At 42.0% G+C, this 27567-nt stretch overlaps 1 protein-coding gene across 4 annotated transcripts in view; it reads left to right on the plus strand.

Annotated features, from left to right (window-relative positions):
* Window positions 1-6979: 6979 nt before the first annotated feature.
* The window catches only part of BTBD1 (BTB domain containing 1), a 51948-nt gene continuing 31360 nt past the window's right edge, over window positions 6980-27567 (plus strand). Inside the window, exons 1-4 of one of the 4 annotated variants that reach the window (XM_061394545.1) lie at window positions 7117-7628; window positions 22281-22437; window positions 23839-23883; window positions 27089-27194. In XM_061394545.1, coding sequence (XP_061250529.1) covers window positions 7228-7628; window positions 22281-22437; window positions 23839-23883; window positions 27089-27194 — 709 coding nt within the window. In that variant the 5' untranslated portion in view covers window positions 7117-7227. Of the gene's footprint in view, window positions 7629-22280; window positions 22438-23838; window positions 23884-27088; window positions 27195-27567 lie in introns of all 4 variants that reach the window. The other 3 variants (XM_061394543.1, XM_061394544.1, XM_061394546.1) reach the window with 3 other exon arrangements.

The raw sequence follows: 27567 nt of genomic DNA on the forward strand, positions 1-27567 counted from the left end.
ATTTATCCATTCTAGTAGTGGTCATCATTTGTTCATTTATTTATTTTTTAAATTTTATTTTATTTAACTTTACAATATTGTATTGGTTTTGCCATATATCAAAATGAATCTGCCACAGGTATACATGTGTTCCCAATCCTGAACCCTCCTCCCTCCTCCCTCCCCGTACCATCCCTCTGGGTCGTCCCAGTGCACCAGCCCCAAGCATCCAGTATCGTGCATCGAACCTGGACTGGCGACTCGTTTCATATATGATATTATACATGTTTCAATGCCATTCTCCCAAATCATCCCACCCTCTCCCTCTCCCACAGAGTCCAAAAGACTGTTCTATACATCAGTGTCTCTTTTGCTGTCTATGCATATCCATGTACTTCTTCTGGTAGGCATAAGTACTAGTTTCTGTTGGATATACACCTAGGAGTGGAATGGCTAAGTCACAGGATATAGGTATGTTTAGTTTTAGTAGGGTGGTGGTTTTATTTATTTTTTAATTGAAGTGTAATTGCTTTACAACGTGGTGATAGTTTCTGCTGTACAGCAGTGTGAATCAGCTGTAAGTATACATATAGCCCCTCCCTCTTGAGTCCCTTCCCCCATCCCCCCATCCCACCCCTCTAGGTCATCACAGAGCACCAAGCTGAGCTCCGTGTGCTATGCAGCAGCTTCTCAGTGTGCTCAGTCATGTCCGACTCTTTGCAGCTCCAGGGACTGTACCCCAGCAGGCTCCTTTGTCCATGGAATTTTCCAGGCAAGAATAGTGGACTGGGGTGCTGCTTCCTGGTCCAGGGGATCGGACTCACATCTCTTGCGTCTCCTGCGTTGGCAGACAGATTGTTAGCCATTGAGCTGCCCAGGAAGCCCCAGTACACATAGTTGTGGGTATATGTCAATGCTAGTCTCTCAGTTTGTCCCACCCTGTCCTTCCCCTGCTGTGTCCACATGTCCATTCCCTACGTTTGCATCACTATTCCTGCCCTACAAATAGGTCCATTAGTAGGGTGGTGGTTTTAAAATATGCCCATGAATTCTTTGATACTACTCCATAAAGGACTGGTCTTAGTGACTCATTTGTAATCAGCTGAATATAATGGAAATGGCCCTGCATTTGCATGACTTTTGAGGCTAGGTCTAAAAAAATTATGCATCTCCACCTGGTTTTCTTGGGACAGTACCTCTGGAAAATTTCCAGCCAGAATTTCTCTAAATACTGTTCTGCCTCATTCTCATTCTCCTTGTAATAGTCCATTTTTTCATTCTGTCTCAGATGATTAATAGATACATACTCTTTTCTGTATTTTCTGTCCTTTTTTCTCTCTGTTTCAATTTGTACATCTTCTACTGACTTGCCTTCTAGTTATACTAGTCATCTGTTTTGCTGTGTCTAATTTGCTGTTAAACACAATTTGTTATAGTGCTTTTCCAGTCAAGAATCTCTGACTCTTTTTTCATGGATTCTAACTTTCTGGTGAAATTCTTCTCCATCTTCCTTTTTCCTCATCATATTAATCATAGCTATTTCACAGTCCTTGTCTGATAAATCCAATAGAACTGATTGGATTTATCCATAGAACTGATTCTGTTGTCCATAGAACTTAATCATCCATAAAACTGATTTCTATTGTCTCTTCTTTCTCCTTCTCTCTCTTTTTTAACATGCCTCATAATTTTCCTTTTTTTTTTCCTGACAACACTGTAGAAAAAAAAATGTTGAGTCTCTGGATAGTATATCTTTCTTCAAATAGGATTGAATTTCCTTGTAGCAGCTCCTACATATCACCTTGACCCTGTCAAAAGACTGGTTTTACACTAGCTAATTTTTTTCATTTTACTAGCATGTAACCCTTTCTTCTAGGGCATGTCCTTATGAGATCTCAATCTAATTACTAAGACTCTTTTATACTGTAGCACATGTGAAGTCTCTACTTATCTCTATTCTCTCAGCTGCTATTGTTTCTCTTTGTACATGCACAACTTAGAAATTATCCAATAGCATGAAGTTAATTTATATGATGATTTTGGGGTTTCCTTTTAGGAAGGGAAAATCTTCATAGTTCCCTCTTTTTGAGGACTCAGCTCCAACCTTGGCAGTTTCATAGTCTGTCTTGAATTCTTTCTGCTTAAGAAAGTGAAAGTGTTAGTCGCTCAGTGTGTCTAACTCTTTGCAACGCCATGGACTACAGCCCTCCAAGCTCCTCTGTCCATGGAATTCTGCAGGCAAGAATACTGGAGTGGGTTGCCATTTCCTTCTCCAGGAGATCTTTTCGATCCAGGGATTGAACCTGGGTCTCCAACATTGCAGGCAGATTCTTTACTGTCTGAGTCACTGGGAAAGATGTTTCTGCTTAAGAAACAAGCAATAAATTAGAAAATACCCTCAGGGAAAAAGCAGGAGTAAATCTCATGTGCTTCCCTTCTCTTTAGGACCCTAGTCCCTCAAGTCTTATCTGCAATATTTATTATTTACTGCTGACAAAGTCTCCTTGACCAAAACTCAGTCAGGCTCCTCTGAGCCTTCTTCTCAACTGTGCCTCAGCTGTGGTCCCAGGCCTGTCTTTCACATGCCAAACTCAGTCTTAGCAAGAATTCTCTAAATTATAAACAACTTAATAAGAATGTCTGGGACTTCCCTGGTGGTCCAGTGGCAAAGACTCTGAACTCCAATGCAAGGGGCCTGGGTTTGATTCCTGGTCAGGGAACTAGATCCCGAATGCTGCAACTAAGACCCTGTGCAGCCAAGTAAATTTAAAAAATAAAAATAAATATTTTAAAAGTATGTTGCTTAATTTCCACAATTTTATGAGTTTCCCAGTTTTCCCTTTGTTTTTAACTTCTAACTGCATCTGTCTGTGGTCAGAGAAGACAGTCCACGAGCACCTGGGAAGATTGTGCGTGCTGCTGTTGTTGAATGAAGTGTTCTGTATATGTCTGTCAGATCTAGTTGGTTTATTACGTTAAGTCCTCTATTTCCTTACTTATCTTCTGTCTGGTTGCTCTGTCCATTACTGTGAGTGGGATATTGATGGCTCCAACTATTACTGTAAAGCCATCTATTTCTCCCTTCAATTCTGTCAGTTTTTGCTTCATAAGTTTTCAGCCATTATTTCTTCAAGTGTTCTCTCTGCCCCTTTTGCTCTCTTGTCTCCCTTTAGGATTCCTACAACACTGTCTGTTTAACAAGGGGCCATGAAAGTGAAAGTGAAGTCGCTCAGTGGTGTCTGACTCTTTTTGTGATCCCATGGACTGTAGCCTACCAGGCTCCTCAGTCCATGGAATTTTCCAGGCAAGAGTACTGGAGTCAGTTGCCATTTCCTTCTCCAGGGGATCTTCCCAACCCAGGGATTGAACCCAGGTCTCCCACACTGTAGCAGACGCTTTACCGACTGAGCCACCAGGGAAGTCGATGAGGGGCCATAATCCTCTTAAAGTGAAAGTGTTAGTCGCTCAGTGGTGTCTGACTTTTTGCGACCCCATGGACTGTAGCCCTCCAGGCTCCTCTGTCCATGGGTCTCTCCAGGCAAGGATACTGGAGTGGGTTGCCATTTCCTTCTCCAGGGGATCTTCCCAACCCAGGGATCAAACCAAGGTGTCCTGCATTGCAGGCAGATTCTTTACCATCTGAGCTGCCAGGCAAATCCCTAGTTCCCTTAGGCTGTTTGCTTTTCTTTTCTCTGCTTTTCTTCAAGCTTTTTGCTTCCTGTTCTCTACTTGATAATTTCTGTTGTCTTATCTTGAAGTTTGCTGATTTTTTATTTATTTTTTTTTTTTCTGCTTGGTCAAATGTACCTTTAAATTCTTTTAGTGAATTTTTCATTTGAGTTGTTGTACTTTTCTGCTCTGGAATTTCTTTTTGGTTTCTTTTAAGGTTTCATATCTCTTTATTGATACTTCCATTTTGTTCACACATCATTTTCTTGATTTTATCCATATTTTCTTAAGTTCTTTGACCATCTTTAAAATAGTTGTTTTAAAGTCTGTCTAGTATATTTGCCTGGAGAAGGCAATGGCACCCCACTCCAGTACTTTTGCCTGGAAAATCCCATGGATGGAAGGGCCTAGTGGGCTGCAGTCCATGGGGTCGCTAAGAGTCAGATACGACTGAGCAACTTCACTTTGACTTTTCACTTTCATGCATTGGAGAAGGAAATGGCAACCCACTCCAGTGTTCTTGCCTTGAGAATCCCAGGGATGGGGGAGCCTATTGGGCTGCCGTCTATGGGGTCATACAGAGTCGGACACGAACTGTAACTGAAGTGACTTACAGTTACAGTTACAATTACAGTATATTTGCCATTAGGTCTTCTGTAGAAGTGGTTTCTTTCTACTAATTTATTTTTTTGTTTGTTTGCATGGGTCAAACAAACATTTATTTCTTTGTATGACTTGTGATTTTGTTGTTGTTGAACATTGGACATTTGAGTCTAGTAATGTGGTAACTTTGGAAATCAGATTCTCCTTTTCCCCAGGGTTTTCTATTTTTTAAAGTAACTTTTTATTAATTTGATTGATTGATTTTATTTTTGCCTGCACTGGGTCTTTTCTTTGTTGCTGCAAGCAGTCTTTCTCTAGCTGAGACAAGTAGGGGCTACTCTCTAGTTGCGGTGCGCAGGCTTGCTTCTCATTGCCGTGGTTTCTATTGTTGTGGAGCCTGGGCTCTAGATACTTGGGCTTCAGCAGTTGTCACACCTGGGCCTAACTTCCCTGCGGCATGTGGAATCTTTTCAGAGCAGGGATCAAACCTGTGTCTCTTGCATTGATTGTTTTAAAATCTCTCTCTTTGCCAAGGACCTGCCTGAAGTGTAAACTTAAGGTCTTCTAAGGCATTTTCTCTGCTGTTCCCTGGGCATGAATGGTCACTCTAATTTTTCCCATGTGTACAGTTGCTTTTTAATACACTAGTCTTTAATACCTGGTTCCACAAAAGGGAAAAAGTGAAAATGAAGGAGGGGTAGGGAAGGGTGCTGGTCCTTTAAAACCCCTGGAAGTCACTTCAGCTAAAGCATCCTGCAGCAGTAGAGAGAGGTACCCCAACAACAGTAGCTCCCCCTCTTTGTCTGTGCCTTTGTGTTCAGAAGCAGAAATCCTCTTGAGTACAGATCCCCAATATTTGGAGGATAGGTACCTTTTTGCCCTCCCTGGCTCCTACAAGCTGTCGACTGAAAAAAAAAATCCACAGTGTGAGAGTTGTGAGTTGTTTTATTTGGGGCAAAATGAGGGCTACAGCCTGGGAGACAGCATTTCAGAGAGCTTTGAGAAACTGCTCCAAAGAGGCATGGTGGGGGGTGGGGGGGCGGTGGAGGGACTGTCAATATAGATGTGATTTTGGTGAAGGGAGGAATACACACAATCAAGGACATATATCTTGCAGAAGGTTACTGTTAGTCACGAAGAGCAGACGTCACCATGAAGGATTTTAGTGGTTTTCTAGATACAAGGAAAGGCAAGGATTGGTCTCATAAAATCATCTCCTGAAAATATCTATCTGAAGACCTTTTCGGCCAGTTTCTCCCAGAGCACAGAGGGCCTCTTTCCTGATCTCCACCCCGAACTCCTTTCAGGGGTGTTGAACATCAGCAGCTGCAGTGGCTCACAACTTGATCCTTGCAGAGGTAGATGGCAAGTGCCATTTGTAGGCGACAGAGCTGTGTACTACCACGTGGCTGGTGGTGGAAGACGTGTAGCTGCTACTGTGCAAAGAGCTGAAGTTGATCAAAATCAACAGCAATTTGCTGTCCAAGTCTTCCCCTAGAATTTACCAGCCTTCAACAGAGTCCATAGTTCTAAAATAAGTACAGCAAACAGATTCTGCTAGTGAAATTGTTTACGTGGGAAGACAGACTCCTGGTGATCCAAACTCTGCTATCTTCCCAGAATCCTTGAATTCACTTATTTTTATTTTCAGTTTGGCCAAGAAGTGCTTTTTTTTTTTTTTTTTTGGCTATTCTTTGCACTCAATTTTTACCACATTCCACAGGCTTTGATAATTCAGTGTCTTCATTTTTTCTATTATGATTTTATTGTCCCTTACCAGATACAAGTGTTAGTTGCTCAGTCCTGACTCTTTGAGACCCTGTGGACTGTAGCCCTGCCAGACTCCTCTGTCCATGGCATTTCCCAGGCAAGAATACTTGCATTCCCTTCTTCAAGGGATCTTCCCGACCCAGGGATGGAACCTGGGTCTTCTGGATTGCAGATTCTTTACCACGAGCCACCAGTTCAGTTCAGTTCAGTCGCTCAGTCCTGTCCGACTCTTTGTGACCCCATGAATCACAGCACGCCAGGCCTCCCTGTCCATCACCAACTCCCGGAGTTCACCCAGACTCACGTCCATCGAGTCAGTGATGCCATCCAGCCATCTCATCCTCTGTCGTCCCCTTCTCCTCCTGCCCCCAATCCCTCCCAGCATCAGTCTTTTCCAATGAGTCAACTCTTCGCATGAGGTGGCCAAAGTACTGGAGTTTGAGCTTTAGCATCGTTCCTTCCAAAGAAATCCCAGGGCTGCCCTAATTTACTTTGGTACCTTTGAGGGGTTTTGTTTGTTTTTTGAGATTTAGAATACGGTCAATTTTTGGTAATTCAAACACATTTTAAAAAGAAGAAGAAAAGGAAAGAAAAAAGAATCCCTGATCTATATAGATACCAAAAATAGAGGCAGAAGAGGGAGGAGGAAAGGGGGAGGCTGTTACATGTAGAAGGGCTCCACGCTTGCTCCCAGTATTACCACAGGAACAGTGCCCCTCTGGAGAGGTGACTTCGAGGATTCCTAGAGCAGGGGGCCACGTGAAATCACCTTCTCCCCTCTCACGACCTTTCTTGGTCATGCCCTCCGCCCCCTCCTCTTCCAGACGTGAAACTCGCAGAAGGAGAGCCTAGGAACTCGTCCTGGATACAAGTGGGAGGCGCTGCAGTTGGTGAGGAGGGGCCTAAGGGAAGGAAGGGGCCAGCCTTTTAGCCCCGGTAGAACTCCCACCTCCGGGAGCGCTGGGCACCTCGCAAAGGGTACCGCCCCCGCCAGGCCTAGCTGGGGCGGCCCCGCGGCGGGGACGCGCCTCCGCCTCCCAGCCCTGCGGCGGGGACGCGCGCCGGACAGCTCGGGGAGGGGCCGGCGGAGGCGCGCGGCCTCCGGAAGCGCCTTTCCCGGAAGGTAGGGAGGCGGCGCCGGCCTCGGCGATGGCGGTTGGGCGGCCGCACCGCTCTCTCTAGCCTGCGGAGCCGCGCCGCTGGAGGATGGCCTCGCTCGGACCAGCAGTTACGGGCGAGCAGGTCCCGGGGGCTGAAGCGGAGCCGGGCGCCGCGGGGCCGCCGCCGCCGTCGACTTCCTCTCTGGGGCCCCTGCTCCCCCTGAAGCGGGAGCCGCTGTACAACTGGCAGGCGACCAAGGCGTCGCTGAAGGAGCGTTTCGCCTTCCTCTTCAACTCGGAGCTCCTGAGCGATGTGCGCTTCGTGCTGGGCAAGGGCCGCGGCGGCGGCGGCGCTGCCGGGGGCCCGCAGCGCATCCCGGCCCACCGCTTCGTGCTGGCGGCCGGCAGCGCCGTCTTCGACGCCATGTTCAACGGCGGTATGGCCACGACGTCGGCCGAGATCGAGCTGCCCGACGTGGAGCCCGCCGCCTTTCTGGCGCTGCTGAGGTGAGGACGGCCGCCGAGCCGTGACTTTGGGCGAGGCTCTGCTTACCCCCCGGCCTCAGTTTCCTCCCGCGTCGGTGATGCTCGGGGAGGTCGAAACACAATCGTTAGCCGGGACGGCTGCCCGCCTTGTCGTTAGGGTAAATACTAGTGTCTGGGGCCCAGGAGCGTGCGTTTTCCCGTTTCCAGTAGCGGGGTTTTTAGGGAATTAGAGACGTGATGAGAACAGAGTTTGGGTCAAGTCGCCCTGATGGCCTATTTGCGATGTTTTAGGTTTTGGGGGGAGACGGGTAGTTGCGGAGTCTTGGAAGACCGATGACGTTTTAATTTTATTTTTTTGTAATTCTTACTCCTTTTTCATTAATATTAGTTGTCATGATCCAGGAAAGTGAACACCTAAACAAGTAAGTTTGGTTCTAGCTAGCTTGCATTCCTGCAGACAAGATTATGTTTGCTAAAAAAACACAATCTTCCTATCAGTGTTAGAATTGGCTTTTTGATTATGTGAGGATAGAAGATTGACTTCTGATTAATATTATTTAATGGAGGGAGCTAATAGTCTGGCATTATTAGCTGTTATTCACAAAAGTCCATTTAGGAAGGTGTAAGTATTGTAAAGAAAGCTGAGCGCCGAAGAATTGATGCTTTTGAACTGTGGTGTTGGAGGAGACTCTTGAGAGTCCCTTGAACTGCAAGGAGATCCAACCAGTCCATTCTAAAGATCAGTCCTGGGTGTTCCTTGGAAGGAATGATGCTAAAGCTGAAACTCCAATACTTTGGCCACCTTATGCGAAGAGTTGACTCATTGGAAAAGACCCTAATGCTGGGAGGGATTGGGGGCAGGAAGAAAAGGGGACGACAGAGGATGAGATGGCTGGATGGCATCACCGACTCGATGGACGTGAGTTTGGGTGAACTCCGGGAGTTGGTGATGGACAGGGAGGCCTGGCGTGCTGTGATTCATGGGGTCGCAAAGAGCGACTGAACTGAACGACTGAGCGACTGAACTGAACTGAACTGAACTGAAGTATTGTTTTATACAGTTTTATTAATGAGACTGAGCCCCAAAGAAGTCAAGTAACTTGACGGAGGTAACAGAGCCAGCCCATACCAGAGACCATTGGGTTTCATTATGAGATGGTTTTAGCTGCCTGAATAGAATGTATTGTTAAAACAACAGGCTTGGACGGTACTGAGGCATAACAGATAGGTCAGGGAACAGATAAGTTCTCCACAAAGGCTCACAGCTCACTGAGGAAGATCAGTAGGAAATGGAATACAAAGTTAACACAGGTAGAAAGTAATACCAAAATCCCATTAAAAAATGAATAAAGGACAGGATAGATCATTTAGGGAAAAAAATATAATTAGCAGCCAGTGTTTAACCTCATTAACAATTAAAGAAGTGCAAATTAAAAGTACAGTACTTTTCCTCTTCTTACAAACCCTCCAGTTTTTTTGTGTTATTTTGTGTGTGTGTGTGTGAAGATAACATCTGGCAAGACCTTTCCGACAAAGGTGGTAGGAAAACAGTTTGGCATTGTAGATTATTTTCCCCACAGGTAGGAAGTAGTCAAGTACTGAAAATGTTCCACACAAAAATATTTAAGCAGGACTATTTATAGTAGTGAGGAAGTAGTGTAGCAGAGGGAATGGTTTTAACAGTGGTAGGTCCATCTGATGGCATGTGGTGCAGCTGCTAAGCAGAGCACCGAAACCCACACCAGTATTCTTGCCTGGAGAATCCCATGGACAGAGGAGTTTGGCGGGCTGTGGTCCATAGGGTTGCAGAGAGTTGACTGAAGTGACTTAGCAGGAATGTATCTACCAAGTAGGATAGTCATGAAGACTAGATAATAAGAAGACTAGATTATTGTAGGGACAAAAATGTGTATAATTAGCATTTGAAACAGTGCTCACAGTAATTAAAAACTGAGAAAAGAAACAGCAAAGATATGCTTAGAGAAAGGGAGAGAGGAACTATACTGAAATGCTAACCAAAGTTGTGTTGGAGTGGCAAGATGGTGTTGACTTGTTTTTTATTTGTTTCTCATATGTTTTGTAATTTAGTTCAGTTACATTTATAAAAGGAAAAACAACAACAGCTCAAAAGCTAATATCTAGATCATTTTGGGATTTGGTTTGAAGTTGACTGGGAGCATTGGTTCTGCTTCTTTAGATTTTCTAAATTGGAAGTACTTTTTAATGAATTGTTGGTTCACCTTCATTGTAATCACCTGTTAAATTCTTAATTCGCTTCCTCCCTCCTTACAATATTGTAATGTTTGCCAGTGGGACCTTGAGAGCATATTTAATACTCTCCCTGAATCTGATATTGGCTGTGTTTGAGAGCCACTGATCTAAATATCGTTGGGTAGGTTTTTCTTTTAAAAAATACAGAGATTGCTACCATAAGAATGTAGAGAGAAAATACTGGTTTCGTATTTTCACTGAAACTGTTAATCAGTCCGTTGTTTCCCACGAATAGAAAATAAGTGAATTCATCTGAGTCCTTGAAATTTTTCTAGTTTCAGTGTGGTCATGGGTACTTATACTTCTTCAGGCTCTAGTCATTGTTTTATTCTGAAAGTGATCTCTGGACTAATTTTTAAACTTAGGTTATTGGCTGGTTGTGAAGCAGAGATGCTGTACTTAACGTATTATTGTGTGACAAAAAAATGTCTCATGGTACTTACTGAGGTTGAAAAGCAGGTTAGCTTGGGCATACTTTTATGTTTACAGCTTGAATTAAACATTACTTAAAGGCTTTTGAACTTGAGTTTGAAGCACTTTAAGTAACTGCTCATTTTGATCTGCCAGACCTTTAAGTGATGTTCTTAGTTGTTCATTTGAAAAACACTGCCTTCCTTGTACTGTTTTAGATAGTGGATACAGCAGTGAACAATAGGAAGTCCCTGCCCTCTCAGAGTTAATCATCTAGTAGGGAGAAACAAAGACAAAATGTCAAGTACAAAAAAGTGTTTTAAGGAAAGATGATCAACCTGTGGGAGAAGGACCATTCATTGCAAGGAAAAACATGTTTAAGCCCCAAAATTTCTCCTGTTAGACAAACTGCAAGAGTAAACCAGTGTGATCTGAACAGATAGAATAAGGGGGAAAGTGGTAGAAGATGAGGTCAACAAGATAGGCTGGCCAGGACTGTGCACAGCTGCAGAGCCCATGGAAGGACTTGGATTCCCCCTGTCTATGGTGGGAATCCTTTGAAAGGTTTTGAACAGGGAGTTGATAGGAAACGTGAAAGTGTTAGTCACCCAGGAGTGTCCCATTCTTTGTGGCCCCACCAGGACTGCATAGCCCGCCAGGCTTGTCTGTCCATGGAATCAGGGGTTGCTATGATCTGGTTTAAAAACTCCTAGCAGTTGTTTGGAGATTAGACTGTGGAAGGAGTAAAAGGAGCAGGTGACAGCTGTTCCACAGGTTCTGTCTTTAGCTGTTGTCTTCCTTTCTCCCATTAGCCTATGGCGCTACATACTACCCCAGCGGTACTGTGAAACGTCTACTCAACCCAAACCGAGTTTCCAACTGGACAGTCACAAATGAGTGTCTATTTAGTACACATGCAGATGGACTGTCAACAATAAAAATATCTTAACACTTAATGAGTGCTTGCCATGTTCTGCTTACTGTTGTTCCTGAGCACCTTGTGTGAACCCAAATTTCAGAACAGTCTTTGAGGCAGGCATACTTCATATGTCCTGTCTCAGGCAGCTTTTGTCATAATAATGCTATAAAGCACCCCAGAAATTGAGGGCTTAGAAAAACAATCGTGTATTCTTCCTCTGAATATTCTTGTTATGTGGGTCAGTTGGGGATGTCTCAGGTGGGCTTGGCTCCAGGTTGTAGTTTGGTTCCATTATGTTCCATTTGTTTCTCATCCTGTCTGGACCAGTCTTGAAGGTTCTACTCAATTCTCTTGATTTTTTTGGGGGGGCATTGCTTCAAACAGATCACGGAGAAGGCAATGGCACTCCGCTCCAGTACTTTTACCTGGAAAATCCCATGGATGGAGGAGCCTGGTAGGCTGCAGTCCATGGGGTCGCACAGAGTCGGACACGACTGAGCAACTTCACTTTCACTTTTCACTTTCATGCATTGGAGAAGGAAATGGCAACCCACTCCAGTGTTCTTGCCTGGAGAATCCCAGGGACAGGGGAGCCTGGTAGGCTGCCGTCTGTGGAGTCACACAGAGTCGGACACGACTGAAGTGACTTAGCATAGTATAGCATACCATAGCAAACAGATCACACTGCCTTTAGACTCAGCTCACTTCATTCTTCACGCTGTTAACAAAGTTATCTCTCTGATATCTAGACATTATCACAGTACTCCCCTGACTCTCTTAATGACTTCTTTTTGCGTATGGGATGCATTTAAACATTTTAGCCGATATGCAAGACCTTTATGATTTGATATCTCTTCCTCTCCGTCTACTGAGTACCCCAGTCCTGCTGATGGTCTTTTTCTTATTTTAATACTTGCCTTCTAATGCCTCCTTGCCTTTGTACTTCTTTGTCTGCCTAGAAGGTTTACACACTTAATTATTACCCTTCAGATATACTTGAGGCTTTATCTCTTTATGAAACGTCGCTGCTGGCAGATTTGCGCTCTGCCTCATGTAATGTCTTGTATTGAGTTTTTTATCTGTTGCTGTAGAACAAGCCACTCCAACACTTAGTGGCTTAAACATAGTCTTATTATCTTTCACAGCTGTGTGAGAGGTTCTTCTAGCATATTCTTCAGGTCTCCCATGCAGTCAGAGTCTGATAGCTGTTGAGGCAAGGGTCATCTGGAGGTTTGATTCACATTATGGTTTGGCTGAGCCTTTCTCTCTCTCCGTGGCTCCTGCAGCTGATCTTTGCAAGGTTAGCCTGACTTCCTGGCGAGCAGCAGGCCATGGCTCCTGAAAGCACAAAAGTAGGAGCTTCTGCATCCTCAGAGTTTAGGCCCCAGGCTGGCATAGTGTTACTTGTGCCACGTTCTGTTGATTAAAGGGAATCAATCAGGACGAGCCCAGAATCATTATGGGACAGCTCTGTGTAAAGGTCTGGATCATAGAAAGCATGATTAATTGGGGCCATCTTTAGAGATTATTTATCAAATCATGCCTAATGTATAATGCTGTTATAATTATGACATTAATTTTTAATCATTTTATTACCAAACCATGAGCTTTTTGTGCACAGTGTTGTCTGTGTTTGTATTTCTGGGACCTGTCTATTATTATATAGTCCTCAGTAAATGCTTTTGAGGAAAATGAATGAATCAGTAGTGACACAGTTTCTTGTACATAATCTTACGATTTTTCTATTTTACAATGAAGTTTGTACCTTAGTCGTTTAATTTTTAAATTGGATTAAATGTAACCTAAGTTTTAAATTTTGGAAAGGCATTCATCTTCAGGAAAAAACCAGAAATAGTTTGATGACCTGTAATTATTTCTCTGTGCTCTTGTTCTTAGAGGTAGTGTATTAGGAATGTTAATTTTAAAATGCAATGTACTGTGGTAATATTATGTTTAATTTTAAGTTATAATTTGTAAATATTGGCTTACAGAGTTTTTTTTAATTGCAGCACTGTTAGTAATTAAATAAGATGTAAGAAAAACATGTATGTAAAGTATGAATCGGGGTGATTCTTGGATTTTTAAGTAGCCTTTTTTCTTACTAGAAATGAAAATGATTTCCCTATCAATAGCTAGAAACTTGTACTGAGCTGTGTAGTTGACTAACATGTATTTATTAAATCTTTGCCAGGTGCCAAAACTGAGCCTGGTGCTGTAGGAAAGATAAGTGAAAAAATATAGAAACACAGAGTTCCCTTTCTTACAGTTTATAGTCTTGTATTTATTTATAACTTGCATTGCTCCAAAAACAATTTAAAATGTCTACCAAGAAACACAGAGGTAAGAAATAAATTGTCAAGATGCTGCTAATATAAAAATACATGCTATACACACTCTACAGACTTAATGTTGATCATTTTAGCAACTATTACGAAAAGGGAAAGCTGGCCAGTCAGTTACAGTTCACAGTGTTTGTCAGATTAAAAACAGGCCAACTGCTTAAGGGATGCACAACTTTATCTGATAATAGATCAGATCAGATCAGATCAGTCACTCAGTCATGTCCGACTCTTTGCGACCCCATGAATCGAAGCACGCCAGGCCTCCCTGTCCATCACCAACTCCGGAGTTCACTCAGACTCAAGTCCATCGAGTCAGTGATGCCATCCAGCCATCTCATCCTCTGTCGTCCCCTCTCCTGCCCCCAGTCCCTCCCAGCATCAGAGTCTTTTGCAATGAGTCAACTCTTTGCATGAGATGGCCAAAGTACTGGAGTTTCAGCTTTAGCATCATTCCTTCCAAAGAAATCCCAGGGCTGATCTCCATCAGAATGGACTGGTTGGATCTCCTTGCAGTCCAAGGGACTCTCAAGAGTCTTCTCCAACACCACAGTTCAAAAGCATCAATTCTTCAGCGCTCAGCCTTCTTCACAGTCCAACTCTCACATCCATACATTACCACAGGAAAAACCATAGCCTTGACTAGACGAACCTTTGTTGGCAAAGTAATGTCTCTGCTTTTGAATGTGCTATCTAGGTTGGTCATAACTTTCCTTCCAAGGAGTAAGCGTCTTTTAATTTCATGGCTGCAGTCACCATCTGCAGTGATTTTGAAGCCCAGAAAAATAAAGTCTACACTGTTTCCACTGTTTCCCCATCTATTTCCCATGAAGTGGTGGGACCGGATGCCATGATCTTCGTTTTCTGAATGTTGAGCTTTAAGCCAACTTTTTCACTCTCCACTTTTACTTTCATCAAGAGGCTTTTGAGTTCCTCTTCACTTTCTGCCATAAGGGTAGTGTCATCTGCATATCTGAGGTTATTGATATTTCTCCCGGCAATCTTGATTCCAGCTTGTGTTTCTTCCAGTCCAGCGTTTCTCATGATGTACTCTGCATATAAGTTAAATAAACAGGGTGACAATATACAGCCTTGACGTACTCCTTTTCCTATTTGGAACCAGTCTGTTGTTCCATGTCCAGTTCTAACTGTTGCTTCCTGACCTGCATACAAATTTCTCAAGAGGCAGATCAGGTGGTCTGGTATTCCCATCTCTTTCAGCATTTTCCACAGTTTATTGTGATCCACACAGTCAAAGGCTTTGGCATAGTCAATAAAGCAGAAATAGATGTTTTTCTGGAACTCTCTTGCTTTTTCGATGATCCAGTGGATGTTGGCAATTTGATCTCTGGTTCCTCTGCCTTTTCTAAAACCAGCTTGAACATCAGGAGGTTCACGGTTCACGTGTTGCTGAAGCCTGACTTAGAGAATTTTGAGCATTACTTTACTAGCATGTGAGATGAGTGCATTTGTGCGGTAGTTTGAGCATTCTTTGGCATTGCCTTTCTTTGGGATTGGAATGAAAACTGACCTCTTCCAGTCCTGTGGCCACTGCTGAGTTTTCCAAATGTGCTGGCATATCGAGTGCAGCACTTTCACAGCATCATCTTTCAGGATTTGAAATAGCCCAACTGGAGTTCCATCACCTCCACTAGCTTTGTTCGTAGTGATGCTTTCTAAGGCCCACTTGACTTCACATTCCAGGATGTCTGGCTCTAGGTCAGTGATCACACCATCGTGATTATCTGGGTCGTGAAGATCTTTTTTGTACACTTCTGTGTATTCTTGCCATCTCTTCTTAATATCTTCTGCTTCTGTTAGGTCCATACCATTTCTGTCCTTTTTCGAGCCCATCTTTGCATGAAATGTTTCTTTGGTATCTCTGATTTTCTTGAAGAGATCCCTAGTCTTTCCCATTCTGTTGTTTTCCTCTATTTCTTTGCATTGATCGCTGAAGAAGGCTTTCATATCTCTTCTTGCTATTCTTTGGAACTCTGCATTCAGATGTTTGTATCTTTCCTTTTCTCCTTTGCTTTTCGCTTCTCTTCTTTTCACAGCTATTTGTAAGGCCTCCCCAGACAGCCATTTTGCTTTTTGCATTTCTTTTCCATGGGGATGGTCTTGATCCCTGTTCCTGTACAATGTCACAAACCTCATTCCATAGCTCATCAGGCACTCTATCTATCAGATCTAGGCCCTTAAATCTATTTCTCACTTCCACTGTATAATCATAAGGGATTTGATTTAGGTCATACCTGAATGGTCTAGTGGTTTTCCCTACTTTGTTCAATTTAAGTCTGAATTTGGCAATAAGGAGTTCATGATCTGAGCCACAGTCAGCTCCTGATCTTGTTTTTGCTGACTGTATAGAGCTTCTCCATCTTTGGCTGCAAAGAATATAATCAATCTGATTTCAGTGTTGACCATCTGGTGATGTCCATGTGTAGAGTCTTTTCTTGTGTTGTTGGAAGAGGGTGTTATGACCAGTGCATTTTCTTGGCAAAACTCTATTAGTCTTTGCCCTGCTTCATTCCGTATTCCGAGGCCAAATTTGCCTGTTACTTCAGGTGTTTCTTGACTTCCTACTTTTGCATTCCAGTCCCCTATAATGAAAAGAACATTCATCTTTTTTGGGTGTTAGTTCTAAAAGGTCTTGGAGGTCTTCATAGAACCATTCAACTTCAGGTTCTTCAGCGTTACTGGTTGGGGCATAAACTTGGATTACTGTGATATTGAATGGTTTGCCTTGGAAACGAACAGAGATCATTCTTTTGTTTTTGAGATTGCATCCAAGTACTGCATTTCAGAATCTTTTGCTGACCATGATGGCCACTCCTTTTCTTCTGAGGGATTCCTGCCTGCAGTAGTAGATATAATGGTCATCTGAGTTAAATTCACCCATTCCAGTCCATTTCAGTTTGCTGATTCCTAGAATGTCGACATTCACTCTTGCCATCTCTTGTTTGACCACTTCCAATTTGCCTTGATTCATGGACCTGACATTCCAGGTTCCTATGCAGTATTGCTCTTTACAGCATTGGACCTTGCTTCTATCACCAGTCACATCCACAGCTGGGTATTGTTTTTGCTTTGGCTCCATCCCTTCATTCTTTTTGGAGTTATTTCTCCACTGATCTCCAGTAGCATATTGAGCACCTACTGACCTGGGGAGTTTCTCTTTCAGTATCCTATCATTTTGCCTTTTCCTACTGTTCATGGGGTTCTCAAGGCAAGAATACTGAAGTGGTTTGCCATTCCCTTCTCCAGTGGACCACATTCTGTCAGATCTCTCCACCATGACCCGCCCATCTTGGGTTGCCCCACGGGCATGGCTTAGTTTCATTGAGTTAGACAAGGCTGTGGTCCTAGTGTGATTAGATTGACTAGTTTTCTGTGAGTATGGTTTCAGTGTGTCTGCCCTCTGATGCCCTCTGCAACACCTTCCGTCTTACTTGGGTTTCTCTTACCTCAGGCGTGGGGTATCTCTTCACGGCTGCTCCAGCAAAGCGCAGCCAATGCTCCTTACCTTGGACAAGGGGTATCTCCTCACCACCACCCTTCCTGACCTTCAACGTGGGATAGCTCCTCTAGGCCCTCCTGTGCCCGTGCAGCCACGGCGTGGGGTTGGTCTTCCCGGCCACCGCAATTCCTGATGCTGTCCCATCATAAAGAAGGCATTACTGAGATGAATAGTGTCCTTAACCTACATCTTTAGATATAAATATAGATGTTTCTTAAATATATTCAAGCCAAAGATATATTACCAAGGTATAGTTTCAGTTCAGTTCAGTCACTCAGTCACGTCTGACTCTTTGCGACCCCATGGACTGAAGCACACGAGGCTTCCCTGTCCATCACCAACTCCCGGAGTTTACCCAAACTCATGTCCATTGAGTCGGTGATGCCATCCAACCATCTCATCCTCTGTCGTCCCCTTCTCCTCTTGCCCTCAATCTTTCCCAGCATCAAGGTCTTTTCCAGTGAGTCAGTTCTTTGCATCAGGTGGCCAAAGTATTGGAGCTTCAGCTTCAGCATCAGTCCTTCCAATGAATAGTCAGGACTGATCTCCTTTAGGATGGACTGGTTGGATCTCCTTGCAGTTCAAGGGACTCTCAAGAGTCTTCTCCGACACCCCAGTTCAAAAGCATCAATTCTTTGGCGCTCAGCTTTCTTTATAGTCCAACTCTCACATCCATACATGACTACTAGAAAAACCATGGCTTTGACTCTACGGACCTTTGTTAGCAAAGTAATGTCTCTGCTTTTTAATATTCTCTCTAGGTTGGTCATAGCTTTTCTTCCAAGGAGCAAGCATCTTTTAATTTCATGCCTGCAGTCACCATCTGCAGTGATTTTGAAGCCCCCCAAAATAAAAGTCTCTCACTATTTCCCTATTTCCCATGAAGTGATGGGACCAGATGCCATGATTTTAGTTTTCTGAATGTTGAAGTTTAAGCCAACTTTTCCACTCTGCTCTTTCACTTTCATCAAGCTCTTTAGTTTTTTGCTTTCTTCCGTAAGGGTGGTGTCATCTGCTTATCTGAGGTTATTGATATTTCTCCCGGCATTCTTGATTCCAGCTTGTGCTTCATCCAGCCTGTCATTTTGCATGATGTATTCTGCATATAAGTGAAATAAACAGAGTGACGGTATACAGCCTTGACATACTCCTTTCCCGATTTGGAACCAGTCTGTTGTTCCATGTCCAGTTCTAACCGTTGCTTCTTGACCTACATAAAGATTTCTCAGGAGGCAAGTAAGGTGGTCTGGTATTCCCATCTCTTGAAGAATTTTCCACACTTCCTTGTGATCCACATAGTCAGAGGCTTTGGCAGAGTCAATAAAGCAAAAGTAGATGCTTTTCTGGAACTCTCTTGCTTTTTCGATGATCCAGTGGATGTTGGCAATTTGATCTCTGGTTCCTCTGCCTTTTCTAAATCCAGCTTGAACATCTGGAAGTTCAGTTCATGGTTCACGTACTGCTGAAGCCTGGCTTGGAGAATATTGAGCATTACTTTGCTAGCGTATGAGATGAGTGCAATTGTGCAGTAATGTGAGCATTCTTTGGCATTGCCTTTCTTTGGAATTGGAATGAAAACAGACCTTTTCTAGTCCTGTGGCCAGTGCTGAGTTTTCCAAATTTGGCATATTGAGTGCAGCACTTTCACAGCATCATCTTTTAGGATTTGAGGTAGCTCAACTGGAATTCCATCACCTTCTCTAGCTTTGTTCATAGTGATGGTTCCAAAGGCCCACTTGACTTTGCATTCCAGGATGTCTGCCTTTAGACGAGTGATCATACCATTGTGGTTATCTGGGTCATGAAAGGCAACTTGAATGGAGTTGTGGGCCATATGTTAGTGACTCAGTCGTGTCCGACTCTGTGCGACCCTGTGGACTGCAGCCCACCAGGCTCTTCTGTCTATTGGATTTTCCAGACAAGAATACTGAAGTGCCTTGCCATTCCCTTCTCCAGGAAATCTTCCCGACCTCCGGATCAAACCCACATCTCCTGCATTGCAAGCAGGTTCTTTACCACTGAGCCACCAGGGAAGCCCTGTGGGCCATATAGTATAGTCTGAAAACACAATTCTTTGGTTCCTGGAATGTTCTTCCTACCCTCTTTTCATGTTTTGGATCTTAAGTAGAAGTTCTTGTGGGAACCTTTTCCAGCTCTTTTTGTCAGGGACCCCAATTATAGATTGTTACAGAACCATGTACTTCAGTTTTGTGGAACTGGTTTCCTTAAGCTTGAATCTATTCAAACAATGGTAATAAAGGCCCTGCATCTCAGCTCTATAGTTTATAACTCTAGTAATTTTTGCCTGAAAACAAACTAAGACAAATATGAAGACTTCTTCCTATCTGTCCCTTAAAAACTTAATCGGTTTCTCATTTAAGAAGGGAATTGAGCATGTTGTTAGCCTTCTGTCTGTTCCAGTTAAAATGACTATATAGAGAAATACAAAAGAAATAAACCCATTACAGTGAAGACAAAAAGGGAGAGAGGTTGGAAGGCAGTGTAGAAAAGGGACAAGGCAGTTGGAAGTGTGTTGATAATGAAGTGGAGTGGCTGGAGCCCAGAATCCAGAGAAGGAAGAGCTGTGGTGGAGGTGGGGGCTGTCTTTCCTGGCTGAGCCCCAGCATGGCTCTAGGTTGAGAGCTGGTGGTGAGCAAGGTGAAATGAGAAGGTCATCCCCTCAACCAGCTCTTGTATGCTAACCATTGCTCGCCACCCCCACCCCCGCCCCTGCCCCCGCCCCCCTCCGCAATAGCTGACAGTCTCCTCTTGACAGAAACTAGACAAACCACCTGGGGAGAACGAGGCTGCTGGCTTATCTTAGGGAATTCAGGGTGATGGCATTGAAAGGGGGTGGAGGAGGTGTGGTATCTGACCTAAAGGCTGCTTTCCCACTCTCAGGTAAGGTGTCAGACGAGCCTCCCACATACACAGCTCCCCACCCACCTCTCCATCTTGGAGAAGGTTTTAGCTGGAAAGCAGTCCTGCTTACACAACAGCAAAGAAAACACACCAGCTACTGGAATGGTCACTGGAGATAATCATTAAACTTTGACGTATAAGGACAATCAGAATATGAATGAATGATAAAGACCAAGAACAGCTGGTCCTCAAGGAAATAGGTAATTCAGGGAACAGAAAGGAACTTTTAAAACTTGGAGACTGAGAACATTTTTCACATCCATAAAAATGAGACATGGTACTGTGGAGTTAAAAAAAAGTACTCAAGAGGCAAGAATGCTTAGAAATTTAACTGTATGATTGCTAGGGGAAAAATAGAAGGGCTGGAACACTTGAAATCTTGTGAAATATAGAGGAAAATAGAGATAAAAAATGAAGCAGTATAAAAAATAAATAGCTAATGTTTACTAAGTATTTGTGTGTATTTTAACTGATACTAATCCTCACCAGAGCATTATGAAGAAGATACTGTTGTACAAATCTCTTTAACAGAGAGGAGCACAGTGATAACTTATTTAAAGTCATGTAGCTAGGAAGTGATAGATTCAAACTCAAGCAATCTCTTCTTGAGTCCAGGCAAATTAAGAGGGCTCCCACCTGACTGGCCTGAGAGTCTAACACTGAAAGCAGTCAGAGCCCAGAGATGGTGTGTTATGGTAGACAGCTCTTGTGTTTCCTCAGCCTGTTAACCCATCTTTAAAATGCAGGTAGCAGCACCTCCCTTCTTTGTGAGAGGATTAAATGAATTGGCATCTGTCACATGATAGAGACTCAACAAATGCTAATTTTCCCTCCTCTTTTTATTCATCCCCCTACCCCTAACTATAAGAGACTTAAGGTTTTTTTTAATTCCGTGCACTCATCACTAAATGACATGTGTCATTAAGTGAGTATTATGAGGGTGGTACAGATGGATGGCTTGAAGGGTTTTGGAAAAATGTTTGAAAACAATGTAATCTTGAAAAACAGCAACCTTTACTTTTGCACCTGAGTTGTAAGGGAGTCACTCAGTTGTGTCCGACTCTTTGTGAGCCAGGCTCCTCTGTTCATGGGATTCTCCAGGCAAGAATACTGGAGTGGGTAGCCATACCCTTCTCCAGGGGATCTTCCCTACCCAGGGATCAAACCCGGGTCTCCTGCATTGCAGGGAGATTCTTTACCATCTGAACCACCAGGGAAGGATGGGAGTGAACAGCTTCCATTGGAAGTAGTTGTAAGGATAATGATCTTATTGGAGGGATGCCAGCATTTGGTTAAAGTGGGAAGTTGGGGGATGTAACCAGCTAGAATTTGATCTTGGGCAGTGATTCTGGCCACCAGAATAGAGAAATTGAAAAGCAAAGAAAAGGGACATGAACTAGAACCTCCTTTCCTCACTCACTCTACTGTATAGTGTTCTGAAAGATATTCATGGTTCTAAGTCTTAATACGTATTGCTAAAATAAAATACTTGTTCTCAATGCCTTATTTCTCCAGCACCCTCAGCTGCTCTGAGTGTAACTGAGAATTGGGCAGTAAGCTCAAGGGTCTCTGAGGAACGGCAGAAGAACTAAAATGAATATGCAGTAGCTTCAGTATAATTCAGCAGGAACTGCCCAGGCCTTCTCTGAGATTCTTATCCTCTATGTGTACTTCTAGGAATCTGATTTATCTAGTAACAGGTAGAATCAGCTCCTGAGGCGGTGGGTAAGGTGGTATTGGTTTGGTAGTATTTCAGGAGAAAATTGGACTTATATACCCAAAAGCACATAGCAGTATGGGGTTATTTAAGATATCATTAAACTGTTTTATTCTTCTGAACCCCTGTACTCTAGTCTTTGGTCATAATACTAATTCTGGGATAATAAGGAAAGGTTAAAAGATGCCCAGAATAAGAAGATACCATCATCAGGAAATAAATGGATGTTTTGACATTTAGAGATGTGAACTTAAGCTATCTGTAAGTTTGTTTAAGTGAACATTTTTTGATGAAGAAGAGAGAAAGCTGCTCTGGAGTGCTAAAAGGCCTTTAAAAATTTGGCTTGAAGACTTAACTTTAGTCTCTATAAATGGAGACTGCCTACCCCTCAGGATTGAGTCAGAGTAAAATGAGGTGATATATGTGCAAATAACCCTGGAAAGTCTGATGTGCTTTTCAAGTTATTTTTCACTTTGCTCATTATCTTTTCAAATATTCCTCAGAGACTTAACTCCAATGGATTGCTTGTCTAAAACCCTCCTGACTGTCTCTGCAATTTCCACTTGCTTCCCAGATTTCTGTATTCAGATGAAGTTCAAATTGGCCCAGAAACAGTTATGACGACTCTTTATACGGCTAAGAAGTATGCAGTCCCAGCCTTGGAAGCTCATTGTGTGGAATTTCTCACCAAACATCTCAGGGCAGATAATGCCTTCATGTTACTTACGCAGGTAAGTTGATGTAGCTAAGGTATGTATCTTTTAACTTTAAAAATTGTGTTTAACTGTATGTGAATGTTTAATATTTCCTGGAGAATTAGTCTGAGATCATCATTTTTAAAGCATATGAAGTCTTCTGATTTCATTGAGGGAAATATATCAGGTTCATGTGATTTTAGAATAGAAAAACAAAGAGTTAATGTATCATATAGGTGAAGAAACTGAAGAAAGTGTTAGTCACTCAGTTGTGTCCAACTCTTTGAGACCCCACAGACTGTAGCCCATCAGGCTCATCTGTCCGTGGAATTCTCCAGGCAAGGATACTGGAGTGGGTTGCCATTCCCTTCTGCAAGGGATCTTCCTGACCCAAGGATCAAACCCAGGTTTCCTGCATTGCAGGCATCGCAAGCAGGTTCTTTACCGTCTGAGCCAAGCCTTAATGTAAATAGGGTGTTTCATCTCTGTAAAGTTACATAGCTGTTTAGGGTTGGAGTTGAGAGTAGTGTCCAGTGTTGTTTCTGCTGTGATTGAGAGTAGGAGAGTATGAAGCTTTCTGGACCTTAGTGCTCTATTTTTGTTGGGTCTGAAATTAACATTGAGTATTTCAAGTCCAGAGCAGTTGTAAGATTTACTGTATTCTGTCAGCTTGGTGACCCACTTCTGGAGGGTTTAGAATTTATTTTTATTTTTGAACACCAAAAACATTTTGTATTGGGGTATAGCCAATTAACAATGTTGGGATACTTTCAGTTGAACAGCAAAGGGCTCAGCCATAGATATACATGTATCCATCCTCCCTCAGACTCCCCTCCCATCCACACTGGGACAAAACATTGAGCAGAGTTCCATGTGCTATATAATAGGTTTTTGTTGGTTATCCATTTTTAATATAGCAATGTGTACATGACTTTTCCAGAGTCCTCAACTGTACCTTCCCCCTGGCAACCATGAGTTCATTTTCTAAATCTTTCTGTGAGTCTCTTTCTGTTTTGAAAGTAAGTTCATTTGTATCATTTCTGTTTTCATTCTACATGTAAGGGATGTCATATGATATTTTGGAGAAGTTAAAATTTAAGAATATTCTTTCTTTGACACTTATGAAAATTTTCAACGAGTATACTTTAAATACAGAAAAGTGCACACATCATGATACGTGTATAGTCTGAATATTTACATACTGAACACATTTATGGAACCATTAACCAATCCTCAACATACACTATCTAGCACTTGTTAAATGCCTATAATCTGAGCTTCATACTTGAGATATAAGTAAATCGATTTTTTTTTTCTTAGATAAGGTAATGATACCCTTTTACGAATTGTTTACAAAAATCCTAAGCTAGTCTGTAACTCAGTGCCAGGTGGTGAATTGTGTCCTCAGAATTCACATGTTGAAATTTTAATCCCCAGGACCCTCAGAATGTGACCTTACTTGGAGATAGGGTCTTTACAGAGGTGAGAGAGTTAAAATGAGGGGGGTGGGGGGGATGTCTAAGTTGATAATATGTAATCCTGCTGAATATTAGTAGTGGAAATAATCACAGATATTCCTTAACTTAACCCTCTCATTTTCCACATGAAAAAACTAAAACCTGACTAGTTAACTACCTGCCCAGAGTCTCACAACAGGCTGGGTGGAGTCAGACTTGTTTCCCATTGTGCATGCATTCTGTCACATCACAAATGATGATACTTCTTTTTGTAAATCTTTGGTCATTGAGTATTTATAGTTACAGAAGAAAGAACATGCTGATGTCACCTCTTCTTGGACATAATCACAGAACTCCATGTCTGTGTGTATTGTACACCAGACACAGGTTATTCCATTTGTATATATTATCACATTTACTCCTTCTTTAAGCTGTGATGTTATTTATTATTATTATTATCCCCCTTTCAAAGATGAAATAGAAGCTTAAAGAGGTAAATGTCTAACGTAAGGTAAGATAGCAAGTGGTAAAAGGTCTCAACCTTAAACCAGTAGAGTATGGTGATGTTGATAATAACTACAAGATGTATTGAGTGACTTAGTGTGTGCCAGGTCCCATTCTAAATACTTTGTATGCATTAATTCATTTAATGTTTACAATAACTTTAGGAGTTGTAGCTATCCTCGGTGAAGATTTTCTTATCATCCCCTTTTTATATAGAAGCACAGAGAGGTGAAATAACTCAATAAAAATTATATAACTAACAAGTGATATCTGTTGTTCAGTTGCTAAGTCTCATCCGACTCTTTTGCGACCGACCCCATGGAATGAAGCCCGCCAGGCTCCTCTGTCCGTGGGATTTCCCAGGCAAAAATACTGGAGTGGGTTGCCATTTCCTTCTCCAGGGCATCTTCCTGACCGGGGAATCACTTGCATCTCCTGCATTGGCAGGTGGATTCTTTACCACTTGCATTTTTTTTTTCCTTTTCTGAACTTGTGATGAAAATCTAATGAAGAAGTTGATCATCATGATTCTTTGTTGTCTGAAGAATTTTATTGTGTGTGAAGAGGGTCACTTAACTACTTTCATTTTTTTTAATTCAGTCATAAAATTTAGAAACCAGTAGGACTTTCCTGGCTGTCCAGTGGTTAAGGCTCCGAGCTTCCACTGCAGAGGGCTTGGGTCAGATGGATCCCTGGCTGGGAAACTAGGATCCCATGTGCTACACTATGTGACCATAAAAAGAAAAATTAGAAGCCAATAAATTAAACTTTGACAATGAAAATCCACTTTCTAGTTCAGTAAGCCAAAGTCAGCTGTATACTTTTGCTCAACATGTATCTTACTTTCTTTTGCTTACCATTAAGTTTCTGGGATTCATTCCTGTTGTTATAGATCTACACACAGCAATATGGGCCTGAAAGTCTGCATTTCTAACAGACTTTCAGATGATGCTGGTGCTTCTGAACCTCATTTTGAGTAGCAAGGCTTAACATATGTCACTGAGGAAGAAAGGAACTTTTCAGTGCTTTGTTGGTCTTAGAACTCAACATTACTCCAGATTTTTCTTTGGTGGGGTCATGTGAATTAGCCCATGAATTGTCATGTGAATGTCTTGTTCCTGCCAAGTGAATCATTTGAACTGAGCATGTTCATTTACTTGAGAGGACCTATGCCAGCATCCCTCTAAAACAAAGAACCAGTGTGCTGTCCCAGCGTGGATTACATAGGGAATACACTCTGGGGCAATACAGTCATTAAAAATAGTGCCACACTCAAATTTAGAGAAAACTAGTTTTACTCCAAAGTAGCAGCAGTAGATTCCCAGGCAAATATGACATCGTATTGAAAGACTGAAAATATTGCTACTCTGAATAAAATAACTTTTACCAAAAATTATTTTTCCTAAAAGTAAAATAATCCATTTTTCTGCATAAATACTAACTCAACTATAAACACTGAGTTGGCCAGCTAGAATATCTGCCAACATTAGAATTTTACTTACTTTTAAACTTGTTTTTTTGAATTATAATGTACATCCAGGTAAAGCACATATTATAAGTTTGACTTCTGACTTCTTAAAGCTCAGCTTTGCAGAAATCATATAGCAGTTGACTCTTGACCAACATGGCCTTGAACTTAGTGGTAAAAAATTACACATGTAAATTTTACCACTAAGTGGTAAAAACTAGTAAATAGTGCATGATTTGTGGTTGATTGAATTCACGGATATGGAAGAACCTCAGATGCAAAGGTCCAACTGTAAGTTCTGTGTGGATTTTCAACTACACAGAGATCAGTGCCCCCAACCTGCAAGTTGTTCAAGGGTCAGCTGTATACTCTTTTGCTCAACATATACATTACTTCGTTATGCTTACCATTAAGTTTGTGGGATTCATTCCTATTGCTGTGTGTAGTTGTAGATCGTTCATTCTCATTGTATAATATCCTATCATGTGAATTTACTTATTTGCTTTGCTGTTTGTTAGGCCTCGTTTTTGCTTAGGTTCCCAGAACTTTAATGCTCTAAAATTTTTGTACTTTATTCTCTTCCCCCCAATCAAACAGGAAATGGTGGAAAAAATCTGTTTGTACTGGTATGCTTGACAATTGATGTTATCATTTAGTGAAAAGATCCTAAGACTGGGCTTTAAGGGCTGGCTTCTCCTGTGGCTCAGCTGGTTAAGAATCCGCCTGCAATCCAGGCGACCTGGATTCAATCCCTGGGTTGGGAAGATACCCTGGAGAAGGGAAAGGCTACCCACTCCAGTATTCTGGCCTGGAGAATTCCATGGACTGTATAGTCTATGGGTCGTAAAGAGTCAGGCACAACTGAGCGATTTTCACTTTCACTTTGGAACATAGCTGGCTAGAGTCAGTGCACCTCTCTGAGCCTCTCTTTTCTCATGTGTATAATGGGAAGATGTCTGCCTTATCTACCCTAGAGTGTTTCACTAAGGATCAAAATATGTAATATATAAGTGCATATATATACATATAAAAATAAAAATAACAGTTGTTAATGGTAATTGAATTGTTATCTTTTGGACATTTGTGCTTTTCGCTTTTATTTCGATTTTGAAATGAAAGTTTTAAGCATATTATAATTGTTTTTTAAGTATGAGTTTTTATATAATTGGCAGTTATAACTGTTTACAGTATTACCGTTGAATATGGACAGTCTGAAGTTAGAATAACTGTGAAAATAACTATCTTTTTATATGTTTAGGCTCGTTTATTTGATGAACCTCAGCTTGCTAGTCTTTGTCTAGACACAATAGACAAAAACACAATGGATGCAATAAGTGCAGAAGGGTTTACTGATATTGACATAGGTAAGTTCACTGTGAATTAAAATGTTAACCTTTTAAGTACAGTAATGCGTTACTAGTGAGCCTTGTTGGCAGAGGAGCTGTTTTTAAATCAGTGGTTTTTCCAAGTGATTTTTAAGTTAGCCTCTTTAAGAGTTTTGCTTTCTTTATTTTTCTGAAATAGTCCTAAAAGTCTTAACTACCTCATTGCCTTTTAAAAGATATCAGATCAAACAAATTTTCATGCTCACCATATGCATAGCATTATATCAGGGCCCTATAAGAAATACAAAGATGGGTAAGATTTTTATTTTTTTTTCTTTAGGAAACTCATCTATTTGGAGAATCAGGGAAGAAATATGTGAAAATTAAGATTAAGACATTACATAGAAAAGAT

The sequence above is a fragment of the Bos javanicus genome, chromosome 21 (genome assembly GCF_032452875.1).
Source record: "Bos javanicus breed banteng chromosome 21, ARS-OSU_banteng_1.0, whole genome shotgun sequence".
In the NCBI taxonomy this organism is placed as follows: domain Eukaryota; kingdom Metazoa; phylum Chordata; class Mammalia; order Artiodactyla; family Bovidae; genus Bos; species Bos javanicus.